The sequence below is a fragment of the Gracilinanus agilis genome, chromosome 1, assembly GCF_016433145.1.
Source record: "Gracilinanus agilis isolate LMUSP501 chromosome 1, AgileGrace, whole genome shotgun sequence".
Classification (NCBI taxonomy): Eukaryota; Metazoa; Chordata; class Mammalia; order Didelphimorphia; family Didelphidae; genus Gracilinanus; species Gracilinanus agilis.
Window position 1 is genome coordinate 20,260,673 of NC_058130.1, and position 19,077 is coordinate 20,279,749.

Genomic DNA, 19,077 nt, shown 5'->3' on the forward strand with positions numbered 1-19,077 from the left:
AGCCTTCTCTAATAATAGAATGTAAGCTCCTTGAGGGCAGGAACTAGCTTTCACATTGATTTGTATCCCCAACACTTGGCACAATGTCTGGCACAGTTAGAATGCTTGCTGACTTGAGAGTGTATGAGGTGAGAAGACTATGACATATTACAAATAGGAAGAAATCTAGAGTGAATAATGTCACCACGTGGTGAAAGTGAGCATCTCCAAGGGAGGGGAAGGAAGGTCCCCCCCCCCCCACAGAGGGGAACTTGGGCTGCACTGGGACGAGAGTGGAACAGGATGAACCTCCGTGGGCAGGTGGCCATCCCTGCCACTGCAGGGAAAAACAAGAATCCGAGGACTGAATGATGAATTAAAATGGAATCACCAAGTCTAGAACAATTCAAAGGGAGAAATAATTCTTGGGGCAGTCCATTCTCTTTCATCAGATCCCCCAAGTTCTCTCATGTTTATTTGCACACAATAATTAAAGAAAGGAACTACACGAAAGGAATAGAATAGTTTTTTTAAAAAATTATTAACAATTAAATTTTTCACAATCACCTAAGTGTGATAAATCAGCAAACTTATCTTGCTAATCACGTCAATAGTCCAGATTAAGTAAACACATCAGTATCCAGGGGGAAAGGTTCTCAGAAATGTCAGTCTCATTTTTTACAAAGTGCCCAGGAAGGGCACTGAGGCACAGTCCTTGGAAGTTGGCTGAGATTCTTCAGTCACTGAAGGTAGGAGAGAGCCTCGGGCGTCACTCTGGTGTTCTCGAGGTTCGCCTGACCTAGTCATCCAGCTGACAGAGCAAAGCTACCCCCCGCTTGATCCAGTGCTGGACAGGGAGATCTGTTTCTAACATCATGGCGATGACAAAGTTGGTGGAGTGGCCAGTCGTGGACAGGGTCCCTTTCCGCTCGCTTGTCTTGTAGAGAGGACACACATAGGCATTGGTCTTCTTGACCTTGGACTTCTCAACTGGAAAAATAAAAGGCATTAGTAAGTATTTGACAGGGGAAAAAATAGCCATTGATGAGAGGTTAAAGACAAGTTATTCCATAACAATCAGAAGAGTTGTCCTAAAAGTGGGCCTGCTCCAGCTCCAACAGCTGGTGAGTGATCCAACCACTGAGCTCCTTCAGCTTTCTAAGTCTTTGGTCAGGACCTGGAATGTCCTTACTCGAGGTGTGAGAGAGAGAGGGAGATGAGAGGGAGGACCAGATGGGGGGTGGCATTCCAAGCGTGAAGGATGGCCAGCGCTAGGTATCTAGAGGGGAGACAGAGTGCCAAGTGTGAGGAACAGAGACTCCATAAACTCCATTGGCTCCCTATCACCTCTAAGACCAAATACAAAATTCTCTGTTTGGCATTCAAAACCCTTTATAATCTAGCTCCCGGCTCAACATTTCCTGTCTTCTTACACTTTGTCTCCCCAGTATATGATTGGTATATTGGAAACAGGGCAGCTAAAAACTGTTCACCTTACTTAATCTGGGGTTAACTATTAAAAACCAGAACAGAGGCCTACTGGGAGGCAAAGTGGCTGTGATTTTTGTTTATGTCAAGACCCAAGATAGTCCTCAGAGGGAAAATAAGTGAAAGCACAGACCAGTAGCTTATAAAAAAGTTGAGCTGGAGTGAAGCTTGGATCACCTTAAGTCCAACTAGCCTCATTTTATAGATGAAAAAAATCCCCCCACTTTGGACGCATCCTTAGGATGCAGGGTAGAAAGCAGAAAAAAAATAACCCTGAATTGTTGTCCTCCCCAGAAAATATCTGTGTTGAAGACCCTCAAAATCTTGTTTCTCTCCTCAAACCAATTCTCCTCAAAAAAGAAGAAAAGCTATGAATGCATTCATATAGCCATCAATAAAGTTTTTTTTAAAACTCTTACCTTCCAAGAAGGTAAGTTTTTTCAACTCTTACCATCTTAGAATTAATACCAGATATTGGTTCCAAAGCAGAAGAGCTGTAAGGGCAAGGCAATTGACTTGTCCAGGTTCACACAGCTAAATCGAGTCTGAAGTCACATTGGAACCCAGGACCTCCCATATTCAGGCCTGGCTCACCATCCACTGAACCATTAGTTGCTCCCCATCAATAAAGTTCTAATGTAAGGAAGGGGCAAAGTCACTCTTTGTGGCAAAAAATATCAGTGAGAAATTCTGGGATTTTGTTGTTTGGGAAGACAGCCACCATTTATCCTCTTGGATATTTTTAGAAACTTTGCAACTAGGCATATTTACCTGGTTTTATCCATATGATGGGCATCAAATCAAAGAGAATTTTAGGATGCTGTTCAGTGAGCAATCCCCTGTAGAGCGAAATAAAGAGAAATTCTAAGAGAAACAAATTGAGAAATGATTTTTTTTCAATGTAACAGATATTTGGACATTTTACTGGGATTTTTTTATAAGAAAAAACAGATAGCTAAGAAGGTTATTAGGTTTTTTTTAATTTAAGATTATTTTATTACTTATACAACTTAGTGATGCTTAAGCAGATATTTGCACTCACACTCAATAAAAGTGCCAAATGTCTTGGTCAAAACAATGAATGGCCTTAAAATGTTTTAAGTTTTTTTTTAAGGTAAAAGGGATGAGGGAAACCAATCCAACAGTAAGCAGTTATCGACTGTAGCTATATTACCAGGTGTTGTACTATAGGAGAAAGAGAAAGATACAGACAGACAGAAACAAACATGGAAACAAGAGAGATGGAGATTAAGGGAAGAAAAGAGAGGAAGGGAGGGAAAGGGAGGGGGAGAGAGACAGACAGACAGACAGATGGACAAACAGAGAGAGGGGGGGGCAGGAATGGGGCCCTCAAGAAGCTTACATTCTATCAGGGAAGATAATTCTTTCATATACTGTAGGTTTAGACACCACAAATATATGCAATATTATAAATAGGCTATATACATAAATGTATAGACTATATACAGTACAAACACAAGGCATCCGAGGGGAGGCTCTAGCAGCTGGGGAAGAAGGAAAGATCTGTGCTAGAGGGGGGCAATGTGAGTAGAGGTCTGGAGAGAAGAGAAAAGACCTCAGGGGGAACCAGTGGGCTATGAGGTTCTTGGGCTTAATTCTAGTGTCGTTCCCGGGCTCCTCAGTTGTGAGTGCCTCCCCTTCCAGACCCCTCCATCCCCTCTCTGGGTATATCCTGTACGTGTCTAGGTGTTTACGTGTGGTTGTCTTCCCCTTAGACCAGGAGCTTCTTGAGGGCTCTGGGGAGACTATCTTTGGCTTAACCTTGTATCTCAGGTGTTTAGCACAGGGCCTGGCACATAGCAGGTGTGTAATAAATGTTTGTTGACTCGGTACCACTGGTACTCTACAACCACAGAGCCCCTACTTGAATTCCATGAACGAGGGAGCTCTGCCCCCTCCACGGGCAGAGCCCACTTTCTCATACTATCCCCATGTGGAATCCCAGGGTGGGTATTACATGAATGGCTGCAATGATGTGACTGTTTTCTTTGTTTGTTTTTCACCCTTACCTTCTGTCTTAGAATCAATACTAAATACTAGTTCCAAGACAGAAAATTGGTAAGGCCCAGGCAAATGGGATTAAGTGACTTGCCCAGGATCTACAGCTAGGAAGTGTCTGAGGCCAGAGGTGAACCCAGGACCCCCATCTCCAGGCCTGGCTCTCTGTCCACCAGGCCGCTTAGATGCCCCGAAGTCTTTATTTTCAAATATATCTAGAGTTGACACTCACCTTTTTCTGTCCCACCGGGCTCCATCTAGGTACAAACCATGGATGAAAACTCCATCTATTGGTGCTTTATCCGATGTATCTGCAGGAATCACCTGAAAGGACAAGCACAGTGCGGGAGGCTGGCATACCTGTGACTCTCTTTGGGACACCTGGGAAAAGTCAGTGCTGAGCAGAGATAAAGGGTTTTTAAATTCTCTGGCAGAATGAAGCAGGAGGCTTTCCTGCACAAGGGTCCCATGCTCTGATAAACCTTCCTTGGCTTCAGTCTTTCCCAGATTTCTTCTATATAGAAATCCCAGCGGTATTCTGACTTAAAAGTAAGCATGTAATGGATGGATGGATGGATGGATGGATGGATGGATGGATGGATAAATGAATCCTGGCCTCATCAAAACAAACTCGAACTTTGCCCAAGAGATAACTCCGTGACAGAAATGTGGTAGGGCCTTTGCATGAATATCCAAACTAATTTGTTCATTTTTGACTCTACAATATTCCCAGAAATGGAATGTTCAATGCTCGGCCTCATGGAAGCATAATTACAATTTTACAAGAGAGCCTGGGAGTTCCTCTTCTTCACATAGGCATGAAAACAAGAGCAAAGCATTTCCAAAATTAAAACCTGATCCCTGATGGGAGTGCCAACCATTAGAACTGTGTAGGTTCCCTCACTTTCCTTTGAAAGCCTACCTAGCCCAACTCCCTTGGATTTTTCCCAGCTAGGAAGTGACTGAGTACAATTACCTTTCGTAGAAAACCATCAGATTCAATAACATTTACATCTCAAGGTTGACGGGCATCAAATATAGACTTTCTTTACGTTTGGGGCAGCACAAGGAATAAATGGAAAGCTGAACGCTAGCTTGGAAGGTCTCCCAAGACAAAGTCCTGTTCCATGGCTATACTCTACCAATGAGGTTAAAGAGTTACTCTACCTGAAATTCATAGCCCAGTAAGTCGATCGGGATTGTATATTTTCGTGCATAATTCTGCATGGCTCCAGTTAAAAAGGCTTGGGTGAAAAAGAACCCTGAAAGCCAAAAGACTTTGGGTTTTTCCGTTTCAAACCAGACCTAGGAAGGAGAAACAGTGAGATGACTTCCTTTTTCCAACTGAGATGAGCTCCATCTGATACCCTCCCGATGACTTATGTGCAATGCTTTTTGCTTTATTTCTACCAGACTTGAGATTTCATTGATACAGGGAACTCCCAGGGAGGAACTCCGCTTTACCAATGTAGATCTGCAATTTAAGTCTCAGAGCGTAGCCTGGGCTCCGAGTGAGGATGTAAATACTCATTTCAGGTCACAGCAAGGTGGCAGGACTTGGCCCCAGTTCTGCTTGATCCTGGGACCAGATTTCTTGCCAATATCCCACACTGCTCTTTTATGTAAATTAGAATTTTTTGCCCCTCACTGTGTTTCCCTGACTCCCCCCAAGCCCTCCAGCACAACCCTCTCCCTCTCTCCCTCCCACTGCCCCCAGCACTCGGTTGGGTGGCTTTTTCTTCCTTTCAGCCAACACGATCAGGGGATGCAAGTTTGTGTTAACATTACCCTGAGTCAGAAAGACAGCCAGTCCACTGAGCTGGTCTCTAAGCACGAATATCTTGACAAGACACCCCCAAAGGAACTGGGCCCCCCAAAAATATCTGGAGAGAAATGTATGACAAGAAACAGGTGGGCAGGGCAAGTAGCCAAAGCAAGAGGCCCCCAGTGGGCAGACCTTGTGCAGTGCCAAGGAAGCAAAGGAAGTTCCCCCAAATATTGATGAACCCCCCTATAGTAGGGAAGACAAGGGTGATTGTCATCTTCATCCCTGGGGGAAGTGACCACATCCTGCACTTAGCCACTCTGCTTCAGTTCTTTCAGTCGAACCTGACTCTTTGTGACCCCACAGATTTGTCCGTGGGACTTTCATGGCAAAGATACTAGAGCGGTTGGTTGGTCATTTCCTTCTCCAGTGTGCCCCCATTTTACAGATGAGGAACTGAGGCAAATAGGGACTAAGTGAATTGCCCAGAGTCACATAACTAGTCATATAACTAGGCTGAGGTCACATTTGAACCCAAATCTTCCTGCCTCTGGGTCCAATGTTCTATCCATTGCACCACTTTGCACAGAGCAGGCACTTAATAAGTGCTTATACCTGACTAACATCAATTATAAGATCTAACAAAATCACAAAGAAGAATTAAGTAGGGACAGCTAGTAGACAGAGATCTAGGCCTGGAGATGGGTTCAAATGTGGCCTCAGACACTTCCCAGCTATGTGGCCCTGGGTAAGTCACAACCCCCAATGCCTCGCCCTTCCCAATCTTTTAACTTGGAGCCAGTATTCAGTATCATTCCTAAGGCAGAAGGTATGGGTTTAAGAAAAAGACTTAATTAGGAAAACCAAACTTGCCAGGAAAAATAATTATAATGTACTCTAAAGATAAATATGAACCCATCTTATACTGTCTGTACCACGATCTCCTTCAGTGGTGTGAACAAACAAGAGCTGGTTGGGGGAAAAGTCCATTTAAAGGTCTCCCTGTTCATCCTCGAGAGCCACGCTCTGATTCACCCTCCACAAAGACACCCCTGGCTTTACAAAGTTTTATGTGATCACTGGCTACATAGAATCCAAAATGCATCATTTATATATGTTATATAATAGGACATATTGCACACAACTACAATATGTTATGTGCAATTATATATAATTACAATAATTATAATATGCGATATTGATATATCATCTATAGATATATGTAATAATTATACATAATTGACATAGTTATATGTACTATATAAGTACATATAATAAATATAAAACAATATAAATTAAAACAAAAATTAAATATATAACTGCATTAAATATATATATATATACATATGTATATATATAATAAAATCCTCAGTTACTATTGTCCTATATCATTGCTGGGTACTTCCTATGTCTCATTTTTCCAAATGGATAATAATAAACCAAGGAGAGTTTATAAGCTATTGGGGCTCCATTTTCCCCGGAGCGCCAACCAAATAACAAGGATGCCAAAGAGACAAGGTCATCTCCAAGGGAAGCTTCTAGCATTGACCGAAGGAAGAACAAGTTTAAAGACCCAACCTAGCTGGTAAGAAAATCCCATTCTCAAGGCCAGGAATAAGAAAAGGAGGTGAGGGACGCATGAGGTAAGAGGAGTGATGACCTAAGGGCTGCCCTGGCATTTACTCCTGAAGTATCAGAAGAACCAAAGGAAAGGAAGGTTGGCCACATGTTGGGCTCTCTAGGAAGGAATTATGGAAGAACACAGGCAAGAAGCACACAGGAAAAGGCACGAAGGGCTACCCTGATGGAAGGAATGCCCACAGGATATTATGAAGCCAGAGGAGTTTCTAGGCGAGGAACTCTGTAGAATAGACTTTGAAGATGATGACCCCCCTCAAATCTGGAAAAGAAAAACAGGAAATAAATGGAGGCCAAGTCAGAGACATTGCATGGAATGTCTTACTACAGAATCTACTCTTGGTTAACGTTCCATGGCAAAAGAGACATTTACTCAAGAGACGGATGTAAAGATGAGGAAACACACAAATGCTGAGTCTGGAGAGAAAAAATTTAATTGAGACAACCAGGATAAAGAGAACTAAGCGGAGGAATAACATTCAAGCCACCCCTGTAGATACAAAGAGCTCATGGGAATATTTTAAAAGAAATAGTGAAAGAGGAAGAGCAAGTCTGTAAATTCCACAGAGGATTTAATAAACATAATTAAGCGCATACTGAATCCAAGTCACTGCACTATGAGCTGGGAAGAGAAGTAAAGATTCTCTAGATGGGCAGAAGAACAAGATTCCACAACCCACACAGAATGTCTGGGCCACAAATGACCAGTCTGCAGAAAGACGAGACAACACCTGGCCAGGAGCAGAAGGAGAGAAAGCAAGAGGCAGCTGAAGGAGAAAAGAGGAGAGTGAAGAGAGGTACAGGAATAGAAAAAATTCAAGAATATTGAATATTTGGAACTAGTTGGGGGTTTTGGTCCTATTTGGTCCTATTCCTTTTGGACAAAGGAAACTCAATGAAATATGAAAAGAATCTAGAGATCTAGAGAAACCTCTGCCCCAAAACCCTGGAGTGAGACATAGACAGGAGCCCTAGACTGGGCCAGTATGGATGGAATAGTCTGTGCCATCACAGGGAAGAACCACATCATTGTCCACTGGAATATTGAAAAATATCTACTCGAAAATGTGATAAATATAAAATGCATAAAATTCCAGAAGCCATGCTTCTTGATACATCTCTTCCCTGTCTGTCTTTCTATCTTTCTATCTCTCTCTCTCTGTGTTTCTCTCTGTCTCTCTGTCTCCCTAGCTGTCTCACTGTGTCTTTCTGTCTCTATTTCTGTGTCTCCTTGTCTTTCTCTTTCTTTCTTTCTATCTCTGTCTCTCTCTCTGTCTCCTCTCCCACTTTCTCTCTCCCCTCTTTTTCTTCTTCACCCCCTTGCCCAAGATGGAGCAATCTGGGAATGAGAGGAGGAGAAGAAAGAGATTAGCTACCATTTCAGTTATTTCAGGTCCATAACAAAGAATACAACTACTCTCTGGGAATCCCAGAATCATAGATGACTCTCAGCCAGAAGGGGCCTTGGAGCTCATCTTGTCCAGCTTCCTGGAGCTCAGTGACTTGCCCAGAGGCTCATCGGTGGTAAAGGAGCAATGCCAGGATCCTCGGTCCTTCCTGGGGGGCAACATTGATGTGGCCACAGATGGGATGCCGCTGCTACACTCCTAATCCTTCTTAGCCTACTTCATACATTTATAAATCCCACAAGTTCTAGCAGCCCCATACTGCGTGTCCTGGACAATGCAGATTTTTTTTTTTTAAATGCTTTCGGTATACAAATGTTTAGCTTCCACCATCTTCTGCCAGGCTCTGATTGGCAGAATTTTAGTACATGAGTTGGTTTCTAATTTCCTTTCTGTCTCTTCCCCCTTCCCAGCACCCCTGAACCCTTAACACCCACAGAAGGACAGGCTTATCCATTGTGAATCCGCCTTTTCTCAATCTCCCCCCTTTTTTTTACCTGCAAACAATTCAGTCTGGAGAGGAAGTCTGTGATGTAGCTTCCCAAGGGTTTGAGGCTGGGATAGGAACGCTTGGCCCATATCTCTGGGACCTTCCCCATCATCAGGCTGCTGGACAAGGCCTCGAGCTCGGAATCCATGACCACCAGGCCCTTGATGGCTTTCTCGAGGTTGCGCAGAGTGTTCCGGATGGTTCTGCTCAGGCTGTAAGTTCCAAAGGCCAGTTATTTATCACTGTGTGTGAGACGGTGATGAGAAGAAACGCAAGCGAGAAGAGGGCAAAGCCATCGCCTCTGCAGCCATCGCGGGTCGAGTCTAAATTATCAAAAGGGTCCCTTTCGGGGACTCGTTCAAGAAGGGCTATTTTAGCATTCCAGATTCCTCGCTGGACAGAGCCTTGGAGGCAAAGCCATCCAGGCCAAGTGCCTTCATTCTCTGGGTGAGGAGCACCACAGGGCAGAGACGGTCAAAGCAGGGATGCCAACCCGAGGACTCCCAACACCCACCCCGAGATCCTCGGCGTGGCCATCCCTCTGCTGCCGTCTCCAGCCCCATTCAAGAGCGGAGCTGCTACACGTCTACTTTAGACACAGCAGGTCCCTGGCCAGTCTCTGCCCCCAACTCCAAAGCCCCAGAAGTCCCCAGCAAGGAGGATTTCTGTGAGAGGAGGTGCGCAACACCTCCGTGCCCACTCGCCATTACCGCGAGGATCATCAGCATCGTCTCCCTGGCTTATTTTTCTGGGGGTTCTCATAGAAATTGTTTGAGGACAAGTTTCTCTTTTGCAGTTTTCCTCTTATAGTTAATGTTGTTCCCGTCTGCTCACGGAGGGGAGGAACAGCTGCTTTTATCTCTGAGTAAGAGTTTGGGATGTAAGCTCACCCTCCATGAGTTCATGGAAAGCATCCTTGGTCGGTCCCAAAGCAGAAAAGATAACAGCATTAACATGAATTAACTAATTGCTGATGTGTATTGTAGAGGGGGTCTCTTTGGGGGAGATCCGCCCGCCCAGACAATAACAGCTCTATTTTTTTATTTATTTTTATTTTTTTTATTATTAAACCCTTAATTTCTGTGTATTGGCTCCTAGGTGGAAGAGTGGTAAGTGTGGGCAATGGGGGTCAAGTGACTTGCCCAGGGTCACACAGCTGGGAAGTATCAGCTCTATTTTTTTAAAGGAAAGTGTTTAAAAAGTGGAATCAGTAATATTACAGAGGGGCAGCTAGGTGGCTCAATGGATTGAGAGCCAAGCCTAGAGACAGGAGGTCTTGGGTTCAAATCTAGTGTCTTAACTGTAGACAAATCACTTAAACCTATTGCCTATCCCAGAACACTTTCCTGCCTTGGAACCAAGACACAATATTGATTCTAAGAGGGAAGAGAAGTGAAGATTTTTTTTTTAATAACAAAAAAATAAGAACAAGAACATGACTGTTACCTACTTGTTAAATCTTTCCATTTCCTGCACCAGGACTGTGTTCATGCTTTCTTCATATCTAACAGGATACTTCAATAAGGCTTCTTCAGTGTCAAAGTCGTTGGGGAGCTAGGAAGGAGGATTATCAAGATGAGTTACTCTCTGCGCCATCCCAACAGGTTCCTTTGGACATTCATCACAGACCTAGACCAGAATGAGGCCATCTTGCGCAGGCCCATTCCAGAGAGGGGAAAACTGAGTCTGGTGGCATCTAAGGGACTGGCCCAAGGTCACACCAGAAGCAAAGATCAGGAGCAGCCTTCAAACCTACGTGTTTTAGAGGACTGTCTTAGAACCCAAGGATGGTCTACTGTACACCAGGGATAAACACATCTTTTCATCCCTCACCAGGGAATTAGTTTGTAGATCACAGAATGCCAAGGCAGATCTAATGTTGGTTTCAATCAGGAAGATCTGAATTCAAATCCAACCCCAGACACCCACTGTCTGTAGGACCCTGGGCAAGTTGTTCAACCTCCACCTGTCAATAAGGATCATGATGAGATCCCATTTGTAAAGTGCTTGGAGTATTCCTTCAAGTGCTTGCCATGACCATTATTACTGAGGCCTAGACCTAGACCTGGAAAGGACCTCATCAGGGGTTCCCGAATCCAAATCCCTCCTTTTACAGAGGAGGAAACTGAGGCCCCACAGCAAAGGTCCAAGAAGGCACCAGCATTTGAATCTAGAGTCTCTGACTGCTAAAAGCACCCCACACTCAGAAGGGCCTGCAGCACTCCAATTTAGAGGAATGCACAGCAAAGGGAAGAATCCTTCTGTGAAGTGGCTCATTGTTCTCTTTTATAAATGTCAGTTTTGGGGGGCAGCTGGGTAGCTCAGTGGATTGAGAATAAGGCCTAGAGATGGGAGGTCCTGGGTTCAAATTTGGTATCAGACACTTCCCAGCTGTGTGACCCTGGGCAAGTCACTTGACCCCCTTTGCCTACTCCTTACCACTCTTCTGCCTTGGAGCCAATACACAGTATTGACTCCAAGATGGAAGGTAAGGGTTTAAAAAAAATGTCAGTTTTTATGACAAAAATAGCAATAACTAATGTGTGTATGGTCTTATGGTCTGGAGTATGCTTGACAAAGATCACCACCCCCATGAGAAGGCAGGACCTGTTATCCCAATTTCACAGATAAGGAAACTGAGACAGACAGAGGTTACTTAGTCAGGGCCACATAGACCTTTTTAATAAGTTACTTGGCATTAAAAACTCAATTAAATAAACACTTCTTAAATACCCACTACATGAAAGGCACTGAAGCTACAAAGACAAAAAAGAAAAAGAAAGAAACAAGGCCCATCTTCTTCAAGACCCTTGGGTCTTCCCGCATTACCTGTCCAAAGAGAAGCCAACCCAACCACCCAGGCAAAATAATATGGACTGAACAACTGGGGAGGCAGGAAAGATAGGAAAGAACAGATGGATTTTAGAAATGATTCAAAAATCATTTGAAAAAGGGAACTCCTGAGAACTTCAACACTCATTTTTTTGGACTTTATTTTTTATTATTGAATTAATGAATTTAGAATATGTTTTCCATGGTTCCATGATTCATGATTTTCCTTCCCCCTCCCGGAGCTGATAAGCAGTTCCACTGGATTATACACGCATCATTGTTCAAAACCTATTTCATTTATAGCTGTGCTTTTTGTGGTGGCAAAGAACTGGAAAAGGAGGGTATGTCCTTCAATTGGGGAATGGCTGAACAAACTGTGGTATATGCGGGTGATGGAATACTATTGTGCTAAAAGGAATAACAAACTGGAGAAGTTCCAGGCGAACTGGAGAGACCTCCGGGAACAGATGCAGAGCGAAAGGAGCAGAGCCAGAAGAACATTATACACAGAGACTGACATACTGTGGTAAAATCGAATGTAATGGACTTCTGTACCAGCAGCAATACAATGACCCAGGACAGCTCTGAGGGATTTATGGTAAAGACGCTACCCACATTCAGAGGAAGGACTGCAGGAGAGGAAACACATAAGAAAAACTGCTTGAACGCATGGATTGAAGCGGACATGATTGGGGATGTAGACTCGAAACTACCACACCAATGCAACTAACAACAATATGGAAATGTCTTGAACAAGGACACATGATAAAACCAGTGGAAATGTGCGTTGGCCATAGGTGGGGGGAGTGCGGGGGGGGAGGGGAAAGTAGGAGCATGAATCATGTAACCATGTTAAAAATGAATATTAATAAATGATTAAAAAATTAAAAAAAACCTATTTCGTGGTATTGATATTTGTAATAGTGATCATTTAAAGCCAAAACCCCAATCATATCCCCACTGAAGCATGTCAACACTCATTTTTATAAATAACATTTTGTAAATTTACATTTTGTAAAAACATCATGGAAAAAATTAAATTGGTACCCAAGAGTGGCAAGGTGGTACAGTGGCTAGAGCACCAGACTTGGAGGCAGGAAGACTCCTCTCTCAGAGTTCAAATCTGTCCTCCCACTTCCTGGCTGGGTGACCCCAGGCAAGAAACCTTACCCTGTTGGCCTCAGTTTCTTCATCTGTAAAATGAGATGGAGAAGGAAATGGCAAACCATACTAGTATCTTTGCCAAGAAAACCCTCAAAAATCTTGTTTGCTTCAGTTTCTTCATCTGTGAAATGGACTACTCTAGGATTTTCACTAATAAAAGAACCCAAATGGAGTCAGGGAGATTTGGACATGACTGAAATGATTGAACAACAATAAGAAATATACATATTTGCAACCTGGATGAAGAGTATGTGTCCGACCATGCACTGGCGGGAAGGAGGGACACTTTACAATTTCTAATGGCCAGAACAGTCTATAGAAACCTACTTCCTTGAGAGAAATAGACTAAAAGAAATGGAGCCATTTATTAAACACTAGAAAGTCAGCAGAACTCATCCAATAGATCTGAGTTCAAGTTCTGGTTCTGATAGGTGCTGGCTGGGTAATCTTTGGCAACTCACTGACTCTCTGAGTGAATTTCCTCAACTAAAAAAAATCAATAGAACTAATAATTCTCCTACAATATATCCTCAGGGCTATATGAAGTTAATGCTTCATCAACCTTAACTCTTGTGACTAGCTTCCTTCAAGAGATCTTATAAAACAAACTATTTATATTTCCTGCAAACAATTCAACCATAAAAATGAGAGTGATGATGATAATAATGTTGATGATGATAATGATAATAATAATACTATCTGGCGATCGTTTCTACCAATGGTTTCTCATTTGAGGCCCCTACCAACTCTATTACATTATATTTCAGGTATTAATATTCTCATTTTACAGATTAGGAAATAGGCTCAGAAAGGCTGAGAGAAATGCTTCAAAGTCAGAGGATTTAGATTCAACTCCAACTTCCATCACTTTCTGCCTTCGCAAGGCATTTGCCCTCCTTGAGACTCAATATCCTTATCTGTAAAACAAAGGAATTGGACTTTCTTTGCCATTTCCTTTTTTTACAGATGAGGAAACTGATGGAGATGAGTCTTCCTGATTCCAGGCCTAACGCTTTATCCCGTGCATCACCTAGCAGCAAATGGAGATGAGCCTTGAACCCAGGTCTCCTTGCCGACTCACCCCTTTCTCTTATGGCTGCCTCTTTTGGCTTTGCCCATGTCTTGGGTGCAAGGGCAGAAATCCAAGTCTATCCTGCTCCATCCACGAGAACAATGACATCTGCCCAGCAAGAACAAAACTGCACACTCTAAAGAAGACGCTGGGCTTCCCTCAAACGTACCTTTTGCAGAATATCGTGGGCGATCTCAAACAGGGTACTGTCAGCACTTCCCGATGACCCAGACTGAGTGGTGCCCCCCTGAGTCAAGAGCAAAGACTCAAAAAGGGTTTTGGTTTGGAAGAGATCCTTGGAAATATCGACATTTTCATGTAGCCCAAATATCTCAGGTTGTTGAGAGAAAGGAAGCTTCTGCAGGAAAACAGGTGGAAAACGGATCAGGACACAAGATCATTCACAAGGCAGGTCGATGCCATCACAGGGCTAAAGTGAAGACAGTTTCTCTAATTATCACAGTTTGGAACAAAAGGAAGGAATAATAATATTAGCATTCATACAAAGACTTTCAGATCCACCCTCAGAGGTAAGTACTATTCTTGACCCCATATCACGGAAGAGGAAACTGAGGCAGAGGAAAGAGAAATGACTTTATAACAAAAGCTAGCACCTACAGAGCACTAACTATGTGCTAAGTGCTTTACAATTATCATCTCATTTAATCCTCATCGAAACTCTGGGAGGCAGGTGCTATTATTGTGCCCGTGTCACAGATGAGGAAAGTGGGGCAAACTTGCCCAGAATTGCACTCTCTGAGGCAGAATTTGGACTCAATTCTTCCTGACTCAACTGACTCATTTAGCTTCCATGAATGGAAAGCTTTTAGCACAATGTGGTACACCACCAGCAGAGGATTTATGGGAAGATGCAGAATATGGGAGGACCCAGATGGTCCATGACCTGCATCACTGGAAGAAGGACGCCTATCCTGGATCCTCCGAGATGCTTCTCTTCTAACAGGGGAGACGATGTGTAAATACCAAGACCCATCCAAGACGTCCCCAGAATGGATGGAAGGTCATGAAGCCCCAGCCTCTGGGAGGAGGGGTGCAGATGGACACGACCTCCTGCATTTCACGGAGGTCTAAAGCCACTGGGACGTCCATCCAATAGAAACAGGCCTCAATCACACTGGCCCCCAAAGCCCCAGACCAGCCCCTAGAGTTACCTTAATGAATTCAATGTAATCATCGTAGGTGCTCCGAGGAGGCGCGTAGTAGTTTCCACTGGGAGAAAACGTATAATGGGGGTTTTGAACGATATCAGGGTTGTAGAAATCAGCTAGTATGGTGAGTAACAGGCGTCTGTCCCAGTCATCAGTCACTCGTCCGCCATAATTACACTCGCCAGTGAGGTAAGAGATAGCTTCAAATGGAACTGTCTCATATTCATTTATAAATAACTAAAAATCAAGAAAAATGAGCAAATTTCTAAATGTCTATGCCTCCTCTGAACTTTCAGCTTGTTTTCAGTTTTGTTCAACTACACCTATTTGGTCCAATGTACATTTTCTATTTTGGAGAAAAGGGAAAATTGATGAGTATGGAAAGAACTTTTAGAAATACACAGATGAGAGAATGAAATTTAGAAGGAGACACAGATGAGTCAAACAATTCTGTTACTTGTGTGTTAAATTTAATATTTTGTTCAGTTGTTTTCAGTCATGTCTGACTTTTTGTGACGTGACCCCATTTGGGGTCTTCTTGGCAAAGATCCTGAAGTGGTTTGCCATTTCCTTCTCTCACCTGACAAATGAGGAAACTATGGCAAATAGGGTAAATAGCTTGCCCAGGGTCACCCAGTAAGTGTCTAAGGTTAGATCTGAACTCAGGAAGGTGAGTATTTCTGACTCCTGGTCCAGTGCTCTATCCACTGTGCCACCTAGCTGCCCCAAATTTAATATCCCTCTCTCTCTCTCTCTCTCTCATATACATATATATACATATATATATGTGTGTGTGTATGTATATATATAAATATATTTTAAAATATATAAATTAAATAAAATCTAATATAGAAATATTATAAATATAAAATATAGTTAAAAGATATAAAATATCTTTCTATAAACATACATATATATCCTTAAAAAGCAAACTGAAGATGAACAAATTTAAAAGTTCCAGCCTCCTCTGCTCAGAAAATGCAGCTAATAAGGAACCAGAAAAGAAACTTCTTTCTATGCAAATTCTCGACACTGCCCAATGGCTCAACCTTAGATTTCAGTCATGGAACTCACACTAATAACGATAATGGTAAGGAAATATATAGCACTTACTATGTGTCAGGCACTACTGTAAGCATTTTGCAGTTCTTGTCTCATTGGATCTTCACAACCATGCTAGGAGGAAGGTACTATTCTTGTGCCCATTTAAAAAATGAAGACATGAAGGCAAAGAGAAGTCAAGTGATTTGCCCAGAATCACTTAAGTATTTAATGTCTGAGGTCAGATTTGAACTCGGGTCCTCCTGACCCCAGGCCCAGAGCTCTATGCACTGAAATATCCTTAGAGAAGAAACACCACCATCTGCTTTGCTCCCATCCCCCAGATCCCTGGGATCTTTCCAAAAGACTTGTGGGGGAAACCTTTCCTATGTGTTCCCTCCCCCATCAGAATGGGAGCTCCTTGAGAGCAGGGGCTGGTCCTGCTCTTCTCTACACTCAGACAATGGAGTCACAACCAAGTGTTAGGAAACGTTCTGGGCCCACAAGCTCTCAAGCTAACCAGGGCCTCTGAGAGCATCTTGGGCAGCCGCCTTGACTGACAAATGATGATGTCTCCACAGGGAGCCTACCCAGGAGGGCATCCCTTAAAGGCAATTCTACCACATCCTCAGCTGATCCATTTTTCAAATGGTTTCTTCCAGGCATTAGAGGGATGGTTTCTCCCTCTTTTATAAATGCCATCCCTCCCCCGTCAGTGTTGGCTATAAGCATTTCCTCTATCCTTCAGGCTCCTTCCAACATGGCGCAGGGTTTGGGAAATGCTCTGGTGCTTTAATGGCCCCAAGCTTCCAAAGGACCATCTTTTCGACACCAAGACTCTTCAGCTGATGCCGCAGAGCTGAGAGTCAGATATTACCATACTCCTAGAAGAAGGAAAGTTGGGGGCCACTCAAAAATCATTGGAGGGGCAGCTGGGTGGCACCAGGGATAGAGCACCAGGCCCAGAGTAGGAGAACCTGGTTTCAAATCTGCTCAGACACTTCCTAGCTGTGTGGTCCAGGGCAAGTCACTTAACCCTAACTGCCTGGCCCTTGTCCTCCTGTCTTAAGAGTTGATACTAAGACAGAAACTAAAGGTTTGTTTTTTTAAAAAATTCGTGGAGAAGTACATGGTAACTCTGAGCAGACTATGCCATGTTCCCATTCAAGGCAGGGTGGTCCAGTGGAAAGGATGTTGGATTTGAAATCAGAGGGCCTGAGTTCCAATCCTGCTCCTGGTACTTGCCATCTGTGTGACCTTCTCTTGGCCTTCCTAAAGTGTAAAATTACTCAATGGCCTCTAAGGCCCTGAATCGATGATGCAATGATCTCTTAAGGAAGATCCTTCAGGAAGAGGGGCATAAATGCCAACATTAGGGAAGGGTATAAATGGGAAATGAGAGCTAAGAATCAGATATTTTAAGATGTTCCCCAACATGGCATGTGAGTAAAACCCCTGGGAAGGATTTATGGGGTGTCATGAACAACAGCTGCCCAAGATAGGGAATTCATAGATTTAGAACTAGAAGACATCTTGGAGGCCATCGAGTCCAACTTTTTCATTTTATGAATGGGGAAACTGAGGCACTAAGTGCCACAGAAATGACTTGCAAAAGGTCACACATGAAAGAAATGGCAGGACCAGGATTTGAACCTGGGTCCTTAGGATCCAGGACCATCTCTTTTGCTTCTTCATAGGAGAGTTATGAATACATACCACTGGAGGGGAGTATCTGTCAAGGTATCAGCATGAGCCTGATTCCTGGAGACATTCCAACTCCAAACCCTTGCATGACCCTCAGGTTTCTGAAAGAATCTAAAGATGGCACCTGTTGCCATCACAGCACCTCTGGCTCCTCTGGCTCATTGGCCTTCCCCATCTGTCTCATGTCCTAGTCAGGCCCAGCATCTCACAGGAGGAACAAACCAGCCTGGAATCTGGCTTAGCCAGTCTCTCAAGGACCGAATTTTTGCCTGAAAGCAGCTACTGACATTCACCAGAATGAACAGAAATCGTCTTACCTGGAGCTGCCGGATACTGATGCGCAAATCGGACTCGTTAAAGCCATAGGGAATGTTCCACCCAAGAGGACCGTACTTCTTCCTCTCCTGGACCAGCGCGTGAAAAAAGCAAACTCCAAAAAGCAGCTTCTCCCACACCTTTGGAGTCAAAAGAAAGCAGACCCACATCCTGAGGCTCCGTCGGTCACCTCCTCCCCGAATCCCCTCCAGTTCCCCCCAGCATCAGTCTGGGACTTCTCAACCCTGCACAATTTTCTCCACTAATCTCCAACTGTCCCAAGCAAGGAAAGAGATGCAGATGGCGCTCATCTTTTCAGAACTCAAGACAAGCCACTTTATCAACCACTATTCATGTAATGAAAGGTAAGAGAGAGAGGTTATGAGTAGTCAGGAGGACTTGGATTCGAGGCTTGCCTCCTCTCATTCATCTTGGCTCTGTGTTGTTGGGCAAGTCACATATAGTTTGTCAGTTATTGGAATAATAAAATGCCTTTCAGGCATCTCACACAGATGTCCAGTAGACATCCTAAACTCAGTATGTCCCTGAGTGGAGCTTATCCTTTCCCTAACGCCCTCCTCTCCTGCCTTCCCGGTTATTGTAGAGGACAGCCTCACTGGTCCAGTTCCCCAGCTTCCTGACCTAGAGTCGTCCCTCCCTCTCCTCTCTCTACATCCATGTTGTTCCAAATGCCTGTAGATTCTACCTTGGAAGCATCTCTCGAATAGACCCCCTTCTCTCCCCTGACACTACCTTCACCTCCTCACACCTGGGGGGGTGGGTCTGCCTGCCTCAAGGTTCTCCTCACCCCATTCCATCCTCTTTTTAATTACTAAAGTGTTTTCCTAAAGCGCTGGTCTGATTGTATCTCTCCCTTACTCAATAAACTCCTATAGCTCCCTATTTCCTCCAGCATCGAATAGGAAGCTCTCTGCTTGGCATTCAGAGTAGCCTGATCCCCTCCTACCTCTCTATTTTTCTTACACGCTAATCCC

General features: G+C 43.7%; 1 protein-coding gene across 1 annotated transcript in view; it reads right to left on the bottom strand.

Moving 5' to 3' along the window:
- Window positions 1–418: 418 nt before the first annotated feature.
- The window catches only part of DNAH12 (dynein axonemal heavy chain 12), a 197,713-nt gene continuing 179,054 nt past the window's right edge, over window positions 419–19,077 (bottom strand). The window contains exons 65-73 of the mRNA XM_044658364.1: window positions 18,085–18,222; window positions 15,026–15,259; window positions 14,023–14,211; window positions 10,236–10,339; window positions 8,793–8,997; window positions 4,654–4,791; window positions 3,719–3,810; window positions 2,239–2,306; window positions 419–969 (exon numbers count right to left, since the gene is read on the bottom strand). Coding sequence (XP_044514299.1) covers window positions 779–969; window positions 2,239–2,306; window positions 3,719–3,810; window positions 4,654–4,791; window positions 8,793–8,997; window positions 10,236–10,339; window positions 14,023–14,211; window positions 15,026–15,259; window positions 18,085–18,222 — 1,359 coding nt within the window. The 3' untranslated portion in view covers window positions 419–778. The remainder of the gene's footprint in view (window positions 970–2,238; window positions 2,307–3,718; window positions 3,811–4,653; window positions 4,792–8,792; window positions 8,998–10,235; window positions 10,340–14,022; window positions 14,212–15,025; window positions 15,260–18,084; window positions 18,223–19,077) is intronic.